Source organism: Procambarus clarkii, chromosome 16 (genome assembly GCF_040958095.1).
Source record: "Procambarus clarkii isolate CNS0578487 chromosome 16, FALCON_Pclarkii_2.0, whole genome shotgun sequence".
In the NCBI taxonomy this organism is placed as follows: domain Eukaryota; kingdom Metazoa; phylum Arthropoda; class Malacostraca; order Decapoda; family Cambaridae; genus Procambarus; species Procambarus clarkii.
Window position 1 is genome coordinate 39,503,369 of NC_091165.1, and position 16,806 is coordinate 39,520,174.

The window sequence follows — 16,806 nt, forward strand, 5'->3', positions numbered from 1 at the left end:
CAGGCAGGTGTAGAGGCCAGCGTCCGCCCTCCTCACCTGCGACACCTGCAGCTCCCAGTCCCTCGGCCGCCACCGTCGACCTCCCTCGCTCACCACTCGACCCTGGGGAGGGAAACACCTGCCTTGGGGAACTCTACATAGCAAAGGGGGGAGGGGGGGGCGGACTCTTGAGAGATACGGAGGCCAGGGGGGGAAGGAGCGCTGAGACTCTTGGTGTCTCAAGTGGATGAAGAGAGCTCTTTGACATGAGGAACAGGGGAACATTTGGGGCTCTTGGATAATTCGAAAATTCAGGGAACAGGGGAATTTGGGATTTAAGAAGAGCTTTGCTGGGGGAAAACTTTGGAGGAGGGGGAGTAGGGGGAGACTCTTATTACATCCGTACATCAAACACACACACACACTCAAACAAACACACACACACACACACACACACACTCAAACAAACACACACACACACACACTCAAACACACACACACACTGAAACACACACACACACACACTCCAACACACACACACACACACACACACTCAAACACACATACACACACACACACACACACAGACACTCAAACACACACACTCAAACACAAACACTCAAACACAAACACTCCGGGATAAAATAAGTGCTTGGAGCGACACGTGGCAAATGGAAATCAATGTGAATAAATGCTACGTTATGGAATGTGGAATTTAGAGAAAATAGACCACACACATCTAACAAACTATGTGAAAAGGAATTAAAGGGCTCTAACAAAGAACGAGACCTGGAGGTGGTTTTGTACAGTAAACTGTCGCCAGAGGAACACATAGAGAACACTGTGAGAGGAGCGGACACATAGAGAACACTGTGAGAGGAGCGGATGCGTCGCTTTCCAACTTCAGACTTGCTTTTAATTATATGGATGGTGAAACACTAAATAATCTGTTCATGACCTTTGTGAGACCAAACCTGGAATATGCAGCAGTTGTATGGCGCCCAAAACTCAAGAAGCATATAAAGAAACTTTAAAAGACGCAAAAGCAAGCTAGAAAATGTCTTCTGGAATTGAAAAACAAGAGTTACGAGGAGAGACTAGAGGCGGTAAACATGCCTAAACTAGAAGATAGAAGCAAAAGAGGAAATATGATCACCACATACAAAATAATAACAAGAATAGCCCAAACTGACAAGGAGCCATTCCTGAAACCAGCATCACCAGGAGGAAAAGGACACAGATTCAAGCTAAGGAAATAAAGGTGTCGAAAAAAACATTAGAAAGATTTCTTTTTGCAGAGTGGTAGACGGTTGGAACAAGCTAAGTGAGAAGGTGGTAGAGGCCAAAACCGTCAATAGTTTCAAAGCGTTATACGACAAAGAGTACTGGGAAGACGGTCAGAAAAGCTCCAAGAGCCATTAGCTCTTGGACCCCGCCTTTCTAACCAATCTATTTTTCCTCTATTATATCTAATACATATATTTCCAACACACACACACATATCCCCAGGAAGCAGCCCGTAGCAGCTGTCTATCTCCCAGGTACCTATTTACTGCTAGGTGAACAAGGACAACAGGGTGAAAGAAACTCTGCTCATTTCTTTCCGCCTCAGCCTGAAATCAAACTCGGGCCCTTATGACTACGACTCCTGAGCGCTGTCCACTCAGCCGCGAGGCCCTCGTGTGTGTGTGTGTGTGTGTGTGTGTGTGTGTGTGTGTGTGTGTGTGTGTGTGTGTGTGTGTGTGTGTGTGTGTGTGTGTGTGTGAGTGTGTGTGTGTGTGTGTGTGTGTGTGTTTAAAAGCAAGTATGATAGGAGTCACTGCATTAGACAACCAACGGTGTGACAAGCGGGGTCCAAGAGCTAGAGGTCGATGCTGCAGGCAGGATCAATAAGTACACAAGAACGTACAAAAGACCCACAAGAACGTACAAAAGACCCACAAGAACGTACAAAAGACCCACAAGAACGTACAAAAGACCCACAAGAACGTACAAAAGAGCCACAAGAACGTACAAAAGAGCCACAAGAACGTACAAAAGACCCACAAGAACGTACAAAAGAGCCACAAGAACGTACAAAAGACCCACAAGAACGTACAAAAGAGCCACAAGAACGTACAAAAGAGCCACAAGAACGTACAAAAGAGCCACAAGAACGTACAAAAGAGCCACAAGAACGTACAAAAGACCCACAAGAACGTACAAAAGAGCCACAAGAACGTACAAAAGAGCCACAAGAACGTACAAAAGAGCCACAAGAACGTACAAAAGAGCCACAAGAACGTACAAAAGACCCACAAGAACGTACAAAAGAGCCACAAGAACGTACAAAAGAGCCACAAGAACGTACAAAAGAGCCACAAGAACGTACAAAAGAGCCACAAGAACGTACAAAAGAGCCACAAGAACGTACAAAAGAGCCACAAGAACGTACAAAAGAGCCACAAGAACGTACAAAAGACCCACAAGAACGTACAAAAGAGCCACAAGAACGTACAAAAGAGCCACAAGAACGTACAAAAGAGCCACAAGAACGTACAAAAGAGCCACAAGAACGTACAAAAGACCCACAAGAACGTACAAAAGACCCACAAGAACGTACAAAAGACCCACAAGAACGTACAAAAGACCCACAAGAACGTACAAAAGAGCCACAAGAACGTACAAAAGAGCCACAAGAACGTACAAAAGACCCACAAGAACGTACAAAAGACCCACAAGAACGTACAAAAGAGCCACAAGAACGTACAAAAGACCCACAAGAACGTACAAAAGAGCCACAAGAACGTACAAAAGAGCCACAAGAACGTACAAAAGAGCCACAAGAACGTACAAAAGACCCACAAGAACGTACAAAAGACCCACAAGAACGTACAAAAGAGCCACAAGAACGTACAAAAGACCCACAAGAACGTACAAAAGACCCACAAGAACGTACAAAAGAGCCACAAGAACGTACAAAAGACCCACAAGAACGTACAAAAGAGCCACAAGAACGTACAAAAGACCCACAAGAACGTACAAAAGAGCCACAAGAACGTACAAAAGAGCCACAAGAACGTACAAAAGAGCCACAAGAACGTACAAAAGAGCCACAAGAACGTACAAAAGACCCACAAGAACGTACAAAAGACCCACAAGAACGTACAAAAGAGCCACAAGAACGTACAAAAGAGCCACAAGAACGTACAAAAGAGCCACAAGAACGTACAAAAGAGCCACAAGAACGTACAAAAGAGCCACAAGAACGTACAAAAGAGCCACAAGAACGTACAAAAGACCCACAAGAACGTACAAAAGAGCCACAAGAACGTACAAAAGAGCCACAAGAACGTACAAAAGAGCCACAAGAACGTACAAAAGAGCCACAAGAACGTACAAAAGACCCACAAGAACGTACAAAAGACCCACAAGAACGTACAAAAGACCCACAAGAACGTACAAAAGACCCACAAGAACGTACAAAAGAGCCACAAGAACGTACAAAAGAGCCACAAGAACGTACAAAAGACCCACAAGAACGTACAAAAGACCCACAAGAACGTACAAAAGAGCCACAAGAACGTACAAAAGACCCACAAGAACGTACAAAAGAGCCACAAGAACGTACAAAAGAGCCACAAGAACGTACAAAAGAGCCACAAGAACGTACAAAAGACCCACAAGAACGTACAAAAGACCCACAAGAACGTACAAAAGAGCCACAAGAACGTACAAAAGACCCACAAGAACGTACAAAAGACCCACAAGAACGTACAAAAGAGCCACAAGAACGTACAAAAGACCCACAAGAACGTACAAAAGAGCCACAAGAACGTACAAAAGACCCACAAGAACGTACAAAAGACCCACAAGAACGTACAAAAGACCCACAAGAACGTACAAAAGAGCCACAAGAACGTACAAAAGAGCCACAAGAACGTACAAAAGAGCCACAAGAACGTACAAAAGAGCCACAAGAACGTACAAAAGACCCACAAGAACGTACAAAAGAGCCACAAGAACGTACAAAAGACCCACAAGAACGTACAAAAGAGCCACAAGAACGTACAAAAGACCCACAAGAACGTACAAAAGAGCCACAAGAACGTACAAAAGACCCACAAGAACGTACAAAAGACCCACAAGAACGTACAAAAGAGCCACAAGAACGTACAAAAGAGCCACAAGAACGTACAAAAGAGCCACAAGAACGTACAAAAGAGCCACAAGAACGTACAAAAGACCCACAAGAACGTACAAAAGAGCCACAAGAACGTACAAAAGACCCACAAGAACGTACAAAAGAGCCACAAGAACGTACAAAAGAGCCACAAGAACGTACAAAAGAGCCACAAGAACGTACAAAAGACCCACAAGAACGTACAAAAGAGCCACAAGAACTGATAAAGCCGCCAATATAAATTATTATCTCATGGTTTAACAGACAACACTTAGAGGGAAGAAAGAGAATCATGTAAAGATAGAAACCCCAGAACACAGAAGAGCTACAACAGGTAGAAACCCCAGAACACAGAAGAGCTACAACAGGTAGAAACCCCAGAACACAGAAGAGCTACAACTGGTAGAAACCCCAGAACACAGAAGAGCTACAACAGGTAGAAACCCCAGAACACAGAAGAGCTACAACAGGTAGAAACCCCAGAACACAGAAGAGCTACAACAGGTATACAAGAAAGAGGAATGTATATACAATAATTCGGAGACCAGCGGAGGAGCAGTATGAGAAGGATGTAGTTCCCAAAGTCAAGGATCAACCTAAACTACTATATAGCTACGTGAGGAGGACGACGTATGTCACCTGAAAATGAACAAGTGATAAGGTTATCTTCTTGAGATCTTGAGGTTATCTTGAGATGATTTCGGGGCTTTTTCTAGTGTCCCCGCGGCCCGGTCCTCGACCAGGCCTCCACCCCCAGGAAGCAGCCCGTGACAGCTGACTAACTCCCAGGTACCTATTTACTGCTAGGTAACAGGGGCATTTAGGGTGAAAGAAACTTTGCCCATTTGTTTCTGCCTCGTGCGGGAATCGAACCCGCGCCACAGAATTACGAGTCCTGCGCGCTATCCACCAGGCTACGAGGCCCCACGTTACACAAAAGAGATGAAAGCCACTGAATAAAAGCTGTTACAAAGTTTTATATATCAACTGTAACAGGCGGGACCAGAAGAAGACTGGTTAGAATAGACGTCACACCAGAGGAAGTAAAGCAACAATTAGATGAGGTGATGTATTAAAAGCTACCACCCCCTCCCCCCCCCCCCCATGACAAGATCTCATCACAGATCTTGAGAGAGATAGCAGCATCACTGTATGGACCAAGTTCCATGGTCTTCAACTCCTCACTAGAAATAGGGAGAACTACCAGAAATTTAGAAAGTGACTACTATGGTCCCTATTTACAAGAAGGGCGGAACCCACAAGCCACTGAACTGCAGACAAGCAGCAATAACAAGCAATCACTGCAAGATAATAACGAGACATTAACAATGGCTCATGAAACACATAGAAAGCAAGAATTTAGTTTCCATGATTCAAACATAATTCAACAAAGTCAAATCCTGCTTGACCAACTTTTTTCAGCTCTATCTATCAAACAGGGTAGAGGGCCTGGGAAGACTGCATTTTCCTGGTATGGTAGAGAGTTTTAATCATTGTTCCTCAATAGTGACTCCAATACTAACTAGAAAACACGCGAAAAGGGAAAAGCACTAAAATGGGAGAAGGAATACCTTCCAGGAAGGAGGCAAAGTGTTAGTAAGAGGTGAACTATCATTATAAAGAGAGGAAATGAGTGGAGTGCCTCAAGGGTCTCTTCTGAGGCTCTTCATAATATTTGTAAAACAAATTAACAGTGATAATACACTTATCCTTACCAATGGTTTCTGAAGATGCAGAACTGAGAACTTCAGTGCATTACAACATGTACTTGACAATCTCTAGACATGGTCTGAAAAACGGCTGCTAGACTTTAACCCTGGCAAATGCATAGCTATAAGGAGAGGAATTGGAGTAGAAATGCTTGAAGAACAGCATAGGGTGAGAGGAAGGCAACTTCCCACTTCAGAAAAAAAAAGACTTATCTTTCGGGAATTATCAGGGGAAAGTGTCAAGTAATTACAACTATATGGCAGGTACCATCAAAAGGTACCAATATGTAGTGATAGACCATCAAAAGGTACCAATATGTAGTGATGGACCATCAAAAGGTACCAATATGTAGTGATGAACCATCAAAAGGTACCAATATATAGCGATGGACCATCAAAATTTTATTCTGTGAACTTTTATTTGAATAGAATCCGGAAAAAAATTAAGCTAAAACCAAAACTTAATCATTCCAATTTCTAGTATAGTACTTATATGTACTATATCAGGCCTAAGATAACGTCTATTAAGCCTAAGATAACGTCTATTAGGCCTAGGATCACTAGGAGAGATTAGGTTATGGTCTGAACATATATTGCCATTAAAAAATGCTTTCCATTTGGTCAAATTCCGTCAGACAAGATGTCAACTTTCTTGTGGTCGATCACCACATATTGGTGCATAGTACTACCCGTCCAGGAGACGAGGGGCTCGAGAAACACATAAAACAAAGCTTGAAAATGTCCAAAAATTATACAGAAATGATCATTCCTGATCCCATGAGATGTTGTTGTTGTTGTTGTTAAAGATTCGCAACTTGGAACAAAATGTCCCAAGTAGCACGGGCTATGGTGAGCCCGTATTTAGATCTCATGAGAGCTGGGCCACGATAGCATGCTATGGGAACGAGACCTCACTGCACTAGAGGGAAAGAGGAACTGAGTAGACATGATAACGATGTGCAAGGTCCTAATTGGGATTGACAGCGAAGATATAGAAGTGATCTAATTAAGGAACAGCTGTGGAATTAGGCGGCATAATTGGAAACTGAAAACACAGATGAGGATGTGGCTCATCTTAGGATGAGCCACATCCTAAGAGGAGTAAATGAATGGGAAGGATAAGATGAGGAAGATGTTGAAGCCAACCTGATAAGAAACAAAACAATTAAAAGAATTACCTCCTTGAACTACCGATGGTTGGAAGGTGGGGCTTAGGAGCAGATGCTCGATCCTGCAAGCTCAACTAGGTGAGTACACAAACACCCACACACACACACCCAGAACTAAGAGGCATGAGTTACGAGGAAAGGCTGCGGGAAATGCACCTTACGACACTGGAAGACAGAAGAGTAAGGGGAGACATGATCACAACCTACAAAATCCTCAGGGGAATCGACCGGGTAAACAAGGATAAACTATTCAACACTGGTGGGACGCGAACAAGGGGACACAGGTGGAAACTGAGTACCCACATGAGCCACAGAGACGTTAGAAGGAACATTTTTAGTATCAGAGTGGTTGACAAATGGAATGCATTAGGCAGTGATGTGGTGGAGGCTGACTCCATACACAGTTTCAAGTGTAGATATGATAGAGCCCAGTAGGCTCAGGAATCTGTACACCAGTTGATTGACAGTTGAGAGGCGGGACCAAAGAGCCAGAGCTCTTTGGCCCCGCAAGTACAACTAGGTGAGTACACACACACACACACACACACACACACACACACACACACACACACACACACACACACACACACACACACACACACACACACACACACACACACACACACACACACACACACACACAGTAACACTCACATTATGGAGCCAGGTGACGTTGTATGCGGGCGGGTGGGCTGTGACGGAGCAGGTGAAGGTGACGTCACTACCAGCCGTCACCAGGTACCCCGTCTCACTCCCCGTCACCTCCTTCCCTCCCACGGTGATGCTCGCCTCAGGAACGTCTGGAACAGGGAACAGGTCTCAGGTAACAGGTAACAACAGTCTTACGGAACACGACTCCTTAGCTAACGTAACGCTACCTTAAGTAAAACTAATAGAACTTAACACTACCCGTAAGTAACACTATTCTAACGTAACACTGCCCATAAGTAACACTATTATTACGTAACACTACCCATAAGTAACACAACTTATAAGTAACACTGTTTCAACGAATCATTGCAACAGAGCAACAGATAAGTTGCATAAGTTACTTACAAGACAACCAGGTAACACAGGTAACACAGGTAACACAGGTAACATAACACATCACCACTAGTGTGGTATAGCACAAGTCCCCTGGTATATATATGGTATCAAACTGATAAGTCCAACCCCCTGGTATATATGGTATCAAGCTGATAAGTCCAACCCCCTGGTATATATATGGTATCTAACTGATAAGTCCAACCCCCTGGAATATATATATGGTATCAAGCTGATAAGTCCAACCCCCTGTTATATATATGGTATAAAGCTGATAAGTACAACCCCCTGGTATATATGGTATCAAGCTGATAAGTCCAACTCCCGGGTATATATATGGTATCAAGCTGATAAGTCCAACCCCCTGGTATATATATGGTATCAAACTGATAAGTCCAACCCCGTGGTATATATATGGTATCAAGCTGATAAGTCCAACCCCCGGGTATATATATGGTATCAAGCTGATAAGTCCAACCCCCTGGTATATATATGGTATCAAACTGATAAGTTCAACCCCCTGGTATATATATGGTATCAAGCTGATAAGTCCAACCCCCGGGTATATATATGGTATCAAGCTGATAAGTCCAACCCCGTGGTATATATGGTATCAAGCTGATAAGTCCAACCCCCTGGTATATATGGTATCAAAGTGATAAGTCCAACCCCCTGGTATATATATGGTATCAAACTGATAAGTCCAACCCCGTGGTATATATATGGTATCAAGCTGATAAGTCCAACCCCCGGGTATATATATGGTATCAAGCTGATAAGTCCAACCCCCTGGTATATATATGGTATCAAACTGATAAGTCCAACCCCCGGGTATATATATGGTATCAAGCTGATAAGTCCAACCCCGTGGTATATATGGTATCAAGCTGATAAGTCCAACCCCCTGGTATATATGGTATCAAGCTGATAAGTCCAACCCCCTGGTATATATGGTATCAAGCTGATAAGTCCAACCCCGTGGTATATATATGGTATCACCAGAGGTCTCCTAGAAAGTCATTAATTTGGACTTCCACCCAGGTGTACAAAATTCTTGGAGTCTCCGCCCAGGTGTACAAAATTCTTGGAGTCTCCGCCCAGGTGTACAAAAGTCTTGGAGTCTCCGCCCAGGTGTACAAAAGTCTTGGAGTCTCCGCCCAGGTGTACAAAAGTCTTGGAGTCTCCGCCCAGGTACACAAAAGCCCCAAGGGCCTCCACCCAGGTACACAAAAGCCCCAGGGGCCTCTACCCTGGTACACAAAAGCCCCGGGGCCTCCACCCTGGTACACAAAAGCCCCGGGGCCTCCACCCAGGTACACAAAAGCCCCGGGGGCCTCCATCCAGGTACACAAAAGCCCCGGGGGCCTCCATCCAGGTACACAAAAGCCCCGGGGGCCTCCACTCTGGTACACAAAAGCCCCAGGGACCTCCACCCAGGTACACAAAAGCCCCGGGGGCCTCCATCCAGGTACACAAAAGCCCCGGGGGCCTCCACTCTGGTACACAAAAGCCCCAGGGACCTCCACCCAGGTACACAAAAGCCCCGGGGGCCTCCATCCAGGTACACAAAAGCCCCGGGGGCCTCCACTCTGGTACACAAAAGCCCCAGGGACCTCCACCCAGGTACACAAAAGCCCCGGGGGCCTCCATCCAGGTGCATAAAAGCCCCGGGGGCCTCCACCCTGGTACACAAAAGCCCCGGGGCCTCCACCCAGGTGCATAAAAGCCCCGGGGGCCTCCACCCAGGTGCATAAAAGCCCCGGGGCCTCCACCCAGGTACACAAAAGCCCCAGGGACCTCCATCCAGGTACACAAAAGCCCCGGGGCCTCCACCCAGGTACACAAAAGCCCCGGGGGCCTCCACCCAGGTACACAAAAGCCCCGGGGACCTCCACCCAGGTACACAAAAGCCCCGGGGACCTCCACCCAGGTACACAAAAGCCCCGGGGGCCTCCACCCGGGTACACAAAAGCCCCAGGGACCTCCACCCAGGTGCACAAAAGCCCCGGGGGCCTCCACCCTGGAACACAAAAGCCCCAGGGACCTCCACCCAGGTACACAAAAGCCCCGGGGCCTCCACCCAGGTACACAAAAGCCCCGGGCCTCCACCCGGGTACACAAAAGCCCCAGGGACCTCCACCCAGGTACACAAAAGCCCCAGGGGCCTCCACCCAGGTACACAAAAGCCCCAGGGCCTCCACCCAGGTACACAAAAGCCCCAGGGGCCTCCACCCAGGTACACAAAAGCCCCAGGGGCCTCCACCCAGGTACACAAAAGCCCCAGGGGCCTCCACCCCGGTACACAAAAGCCCCGGGGCCTCCACCCAGGTACACAAAAGCCCCAGGGACCTCCACCCGGGTACACAAAAGCCTCAGGGACCTTCACCCAGATACACAAAAGCCCCATGGGCCTCCACCCAGGTACACAAAAGCCCCAAGGGCCTCCACCCAGGTACACAAAAGCCCCAAGGGCCTCCACCCAGGTACACAAAAGCCCCAAGGGCCTCCACCCAGGTACACAAAAGCCCCAAGGGCCTCCACCCAGGTACACAAAAGCCCCAGGGGCCTCCACCCAGGTACACAAAAGCCCCAGGGAGCCTCCACCAAGGTACACAAAAGCCCCAGGGGCCTCCACCCAGGTACACAAAAGCCCCAGGGAGCCTCCACCCAGGTACACAAAAGCCCCGGGGGCCTACACCCAGGTACACAAAAGCCTTGGGACTCCCCACTTCACAAACGTATTAACAGATTGAAGCATTTTATCTCTTTAGAAAAACACGAGATATATTTGTTAACAGAGATTCATACAACTAATAAAGAATTCCTTTAATACAAATGACTTTACTGAGAATGTTGCGTAAAATATGAACTACTTTTGTGTTCCGTGAGAGAAGTAAAGAGCTGTTTTATGTTATATTATTTATGATATTTTGAGCGTTATTATTGGATTTAATGTAATAATTTATTTTTATTATTAAAATTATAATTATTATTATTTTTATTGTTGGTAGACTTCAATAGAGTTACTTTGAAGTTAGGAAAGTTAGAGTTTTGTGAAGCAAAGTTTTTGCAGTTGTTGGAGTGAAGGGGGGGGGGGGGGCGGTCGACTCTGGCTAATATACGTTACAGAACTGCGGGTGTTTCGGGTGTTTAGAGTGGGCGAGGTGACGTGTCCGTGCTGGGGGAACACCTGCCTCTCGTCACACCTGGTGTGTGGTAGTGTCATGCTGAAGGAGGCACTTGTGTGGTAGTGTGGTGCTGAAGGAGGCACTTGTGTGGTAGTGTCGTGCTGAAGGAGGCACTTGTGTGGTAGTGTGGTGCTGAAGGAGGCACTTGTGTGGTAGTGTGGTGCTGAAGGAGGCACTTGTGTGGTAGTGTGGTGCTGAAGGAGGCACTTGTGTGGTAGTGTCGTACTGAAGGAGGCACTTGTGTGGTAGTGTGGTGCTGAAGGAAGCACTTGTGTGGTGCTGAAGGAGGCACTTGTGTGGTAGTGTGGTGCTGAAGGAGGCACTTGTGTGGTGCTGAAGGAGGCACTTGTGTGGTAGTGTGGTGCTGAAGGAGGCACTTGTGTGGTGCTGAAGGAGGCACTTGTGTGGTAGTGTCGTGCTGAAGGAGGCACTTGTAGAGAGAGTACAGTGATAGTTTGTAGTGTGTGGGGGGTTTGTGAAATACACACAGATCAGCCACATGATCTGCTGTGTTGAAGAGTCTGCCTGATGCGTCTAATATATTAACCTGGCTTCTCACCAGTGTGTAGCCCTCTCTACACCTCTGTATTAGCAACTTAAGGTAAGACCGTGGAAAGGAATTCCCAGTTAGTGGGGTAAGGACTCCATTATAGTAGAGATGTGGCAGTGCCAGAGAGTTACAGGCACCTCGCAGCATCTAGGGATGTGCTGCATTCCCTAGTCACGCATTCTTAACACATTTGGCTGCAGTAAATGATTTTTTCCCTATTAACACTACTTAATAGCTCGGTCGATAGAGCTTCGGGCTCACACACATTTGGGGTTCCCAGGTTCGAGTCTCCTAGAATCCAGATGAATGGAATTGCCTGCAGTTTTTTGTGAAGGGGGAAAATATTCAATTGATAAAGACAAATGTTCATCAATCTCCAATCCAATCATATAACAATTAACAATCAATTAACAATCAATCAATCAATTAACAATCCAATCATATGTTAATTGATTGGTCATTTACCACCATTTCCCCAGTCAATCCCACTGACAGGACTGTATTTTTGATCCTCCGTTAGTTAGGTTTAATCAATTTCCACCCATAAAGTTGTAATTGATTGGCTATATATAATTAATCCCATTACTATATATATATATATCTTTAAATAAATTTATTATTAAAATATTATTTGTTAATGGCCCTGTAAATGGCCTCACTGCCTTGTGTTGTGCTTGAAACTGTTGTTTAGTGCGTGCGGGACACGCTCGTTATGTGCAGGTGATCATGCACGCAACGGTCGTTATGTGCAGGTGATCATGCACGCAACGGTCGTTATGTGAAGGTGATCCAGTAGGCAAGCCCTCTCCCTTGTCCTGGACTTGGATAAGCCGCCCCATCCTCTCCACCACACCAACAAGCCGCCCCATCCTCCCCACAACACCAGCAAGCCGCCCCATCCTCCCCACCACACCAGCAAGCCGCCCCATCCTCTCCACCACACCAGCAAGCCGCCCCATCCTCTCCACCACACCAGCAAGCCGCCCCATCCTCTCCACCACACCAGCAAGCCGCCCCATCCTCTCCACCACACCAGCAAGCCGCCCCATCCTCTCCACCACACCAGCAAGCCGCCCCATCCTCTCCACCACACCAGCAAGCCGCCCCATCCTCTCCACCACACCAGCAAGCCGCCCCATCCTCTCCACCACACCAGCAAGCCGCCCCATCCTCTCCACCACACCAGCAAGCCGCCCCATCCTCTCCACCACACCAGCAAGCCGCCCCATCCTCTCCACCACACCAGCAAGCCGCCCCATCCTCTCCACCACACCAGCAAGCCGCCCCATCCTCCCCACCACACCAGCAAGCCGCCCCATCCTCCCCACCACACCAGCAAGCCGCCCCATCCTCCCCACAACACCAGCAAGCCGCCCCATCCTCTCCACCACACCAGCAAGCCGATCCGGCTACACGTACGAGCTATCCCTGACACGTTCTCTAACCCTCAGGACAAGTCACTTGCCCGTCAAACTACTGAATTGCCCTCCCAGACGAGCATCAACAACCCCTCTCTCTCACATCTTCCCATGCTTTCTGTCCCACAATCAGACCCTCTCTTCTACCGTCCCTCTTCACCCCTCTCTTCCAAGAAGAATTCCTGTCAATTCAACAAGGAAAAGTCGTCACATAACTTATTTTTTTCAATTCTTACATCCGGACTTTGAGTTTTACAGAAGCCTGTGACTCGGGTCAATATGTACCAGATAATGTTATGATCGCAGTCTAATAAGTTCTTTCCTGCCTCGAGAATAATTATTTCCCCGCCTAGAAGCCCGCAGACCGCCCAAGCTGTCATGTACGTTAGGAACGAGCGAAACTTTATATGCAATCTTATTTAATACTATCATTACCCGGCCACGTGTTGCGACCCGTCTCCCCCAGTCCTCCCCACTCCACTATCCCCTCTTCCTTCCCACCATGCCCTACTCCTCTGTCCCTTTGTCCTCCCCACCATTCTCCATTCCCCCGTCCCCTCGTCCCCACCATCCCAAACTCTCCCGTCCCCTCGTCCCCACCATCCCAAACTCTCCCGTCCCCTCGTCCCCACCATCCCAAACTCTCCCGTCCCCTCGTCCCCACCATCCCAAACTCTCCCGTCCCCTCGTCGCCACCATCCCAAACTCTCCCGTCCCCCTCGTCCCCACCATCCCAAACTCCCCCGTCCCCTCGTCCCCACCATCCCAAACTCTCCCGTCCCCTCGTCCCCACCATCCCAAACTCTCCCGTCCCCTCGTCCCCACCATCCCAAACTCTCCCGTCCCCTCGTCCCCACCATCCCAAACTCTCCCGTCCCCTCGTCCCCACCATCCCAAACTCTCCCGTCCCCTCGTCCCGACCATCCCAAACTCTCCCGTCCCCTCGTCCCCACCATCCCAAACTCTCCCGTCCCCTCGTCCCCACCATCCCAAACTCTCCCGTCCCCTCGTCCCCACCATCCCAAACTCTCCCGTCCCCTCGTCCCCACCATCCCAAACTCTCCCGTCCCCTCGTCCCCACCATCCCAAACTCTCCCGTCCCCTCGTCCCCACCATCCCAAACTCTCCCGTCCCCTCGTCCCGACCATCCCAAACTCTCCCGTCCCCTCGTCCCCACCATCCCAAACTCTCCCGTCCCCTCGTCCCCACCATCCCAAACTCTCCCGTCCCCTCGTCCCCACCATCCCAAACTCTCCCGTCCTCTCGTCCCCACCATCCCAAACTCTCCCGTCCCCTCGTCCCCACCATCCCAAACTCTCCCGTCCCCTCGTCCCCACCATCCCAAACTCTCCCGTCCCCTCGTCCCCACCATCCCAAACTCCCCCGTCCCCTCGTCCCCACCATCCCAAACTCCCCCGTCCCCCTCGTCCTTCCCCACCATTACTTCCTCCCTCGTCCCCTCGTCCTCCCCACCATCTCTCACTTCCGTCCCCTCGTCCTCCCCACCATTCCCCACTCCCTCGTCCCCTCGTCCTCCCCACCATTCCCCACTCCCTCGTCCCCTCGTCCTCCCCACCATTCCCCACTCCCTCGTCCATGCTCTCCCATATGATCTGATGTAACCCATCATTGAATAATAAGAACAATTAAAAAAAACGAAATGTAAAACAATGAAAAACAAAAATAAACTATACTCACGAAATGAACGGTATGGTAAACAACACAGCTCAATTCCAACACAATTCACATGAAATGAATACATCAAAATGAAAATAAATCAAAATCTATGAAAATTAAATTTATCAATGCAATCAGAAACATTCAAATGGAATTGTAACATTTATATAAGTATAGCAGGTGTGTGTTGCTCTTACATGCAACAGATGGCGCTGTTTGTCAAGAGAAGCATAGTTGTACCTGTCACAGGTGTGGCATCTTATCTTGAGGTTATCTTGAGATGATTTCGGGGCTTTAGTGTCCCCGCGGCCCGGTCCTCGACCAGGCCTCCACCCCCAGGAAGCAGCCCGTGACAGCTGACTAACTCCCAGGTACCTATTTACTGCTAGGTAACAGGGGCATTCAGGGTGAAAGAAACTTTGCCCATTTGTTTCTGCCTCGTGCGGGAATCGAACCCGCGCCACAGAATTACGAATCCTGCGCGCTATCCACCAGGCTACGAGTCCTCCTTTATCCATACACTTACCATCCATACCATCCATCCATACCATCCATACCATCCTTTATCCATACACTTACCATCCATACCATCCATCCATACCATCCATACCATCCTTTATCCATACACTTACGAAATGAACGGTATGGTAAACAACACAGCTCAGTTCCAACACAATGTCAAACAAAATAATTCAATAAAAAATAAAATAAATCGAAATATATAAAAATAAAATTTATCAATGCAATCGGAAACATTGACATGGAATTCGTGACATATTTAGTATAGCGTGTGTGTTGCTATTATGTGCAACAGATGGCGCTGTTGTTCAAAAACGCATGTTTTTACCTGTCACAGGTGTGGCATCTATATAGTAGGTATATAAAAAGACGCGCCAATTTGAATGCAACGTTGTGTCAAAATTTCAAAGTAATCGGTAAAGAGGTTTCGAAGATTTTCCTTACATGAAAAACACATAAAAAACAGTTTTTCAGAAAAAAAAACATGTTTTTTTTCCGTCACAGACGTGACAACTATATAGTATATATATATAAAAACCCGCTCGGATGCGAATGGGACGTTGTGTGAAAATTTCAAAGCAATCGGTGAAGAACTTTCAGAGATTAGCGATTATGCACCTATATAGGTGCATAACTCACTGTTGACTCACCCCTGTTGAGTCAAGCTCAACAGGGTCTTCTTTCCCCGCTGTTTAATACAGGCCCGTTCCCCTGCCTGTGGGTTCGCTAGATAGTAGATAGGGACAGTGGGAATCTCGATATATATATATATATATATATATATATATATATATATATATATATATATATATATATATATATATATATATATATATGCGAACAAGCCTGAATGGTCCCCAGGACAATATGCAACTGAAAACTCACACCCCAGAAGTGACTCGAACCCATACTCCCAGGAGCCACGCAACTGGTATGTACAAGATGCCTTAATCCACTTGACCATCACGACCGGACAAAATGAGGTGATAGCCGAGGCTATTTGAACCACCCCACCGCCGGCACTCGGATAGTAATCTTGGGCATAGCATTTTACCAAATCACCTCATTCTTTGGGGCACACGTGAGGAACACAAATGCGAACAAGCCTGAATGGTCCCCAGGACAATATGCAACTGAAAACTCACACCCCAGAAGTGACTCGAACCCATACTCCCAGGAGCCACGCAACTGGTATGTACAAGATGCCTTAATCCACTTGACCATCACGACCGGACAAAATGAGGTGATAGCCGAGGCTATTTGAACCACCCCACCGCCGGCACTCGGATAGTAATCTTGGGCATAGCATTTTACCAAATCACCTCATTCTTTGGGGCACACGTGAGGAACACAAATGCGAACAAGCCTGAATGGTCCCCAGGACAATATGC

General features: G+C 47.4%; 1 protein-coding gene across 1 annotated transcript in view; it reads right to left on the minus strand.

The window, feature by feature from the left end:
* LOC138365215 (uncharacterized) overlaps positions 1–16,806 on the minus strand; it is a 503,803-nt gene that overhangs the window by 61,300 nt on the left and 425,697 nt on the right. The window contains exons 7-8 of the mRNA XM_069325466.1: positions 7,674–7,819; positions 1–102 (exon numbers count right to left, since the gene is read on the minus strand). The exon at positions 1–102 is cut by the window's left edge and continues 55 nt beyond it. Of these exons, the coding sequence (XP_069181567.1) occupies positions 1–102; positions 7,674–7,819 (248 nt within the window). The remainder of the gene's footprint in view (positions 103–7,673; positions 7,820–16,806) is intronic.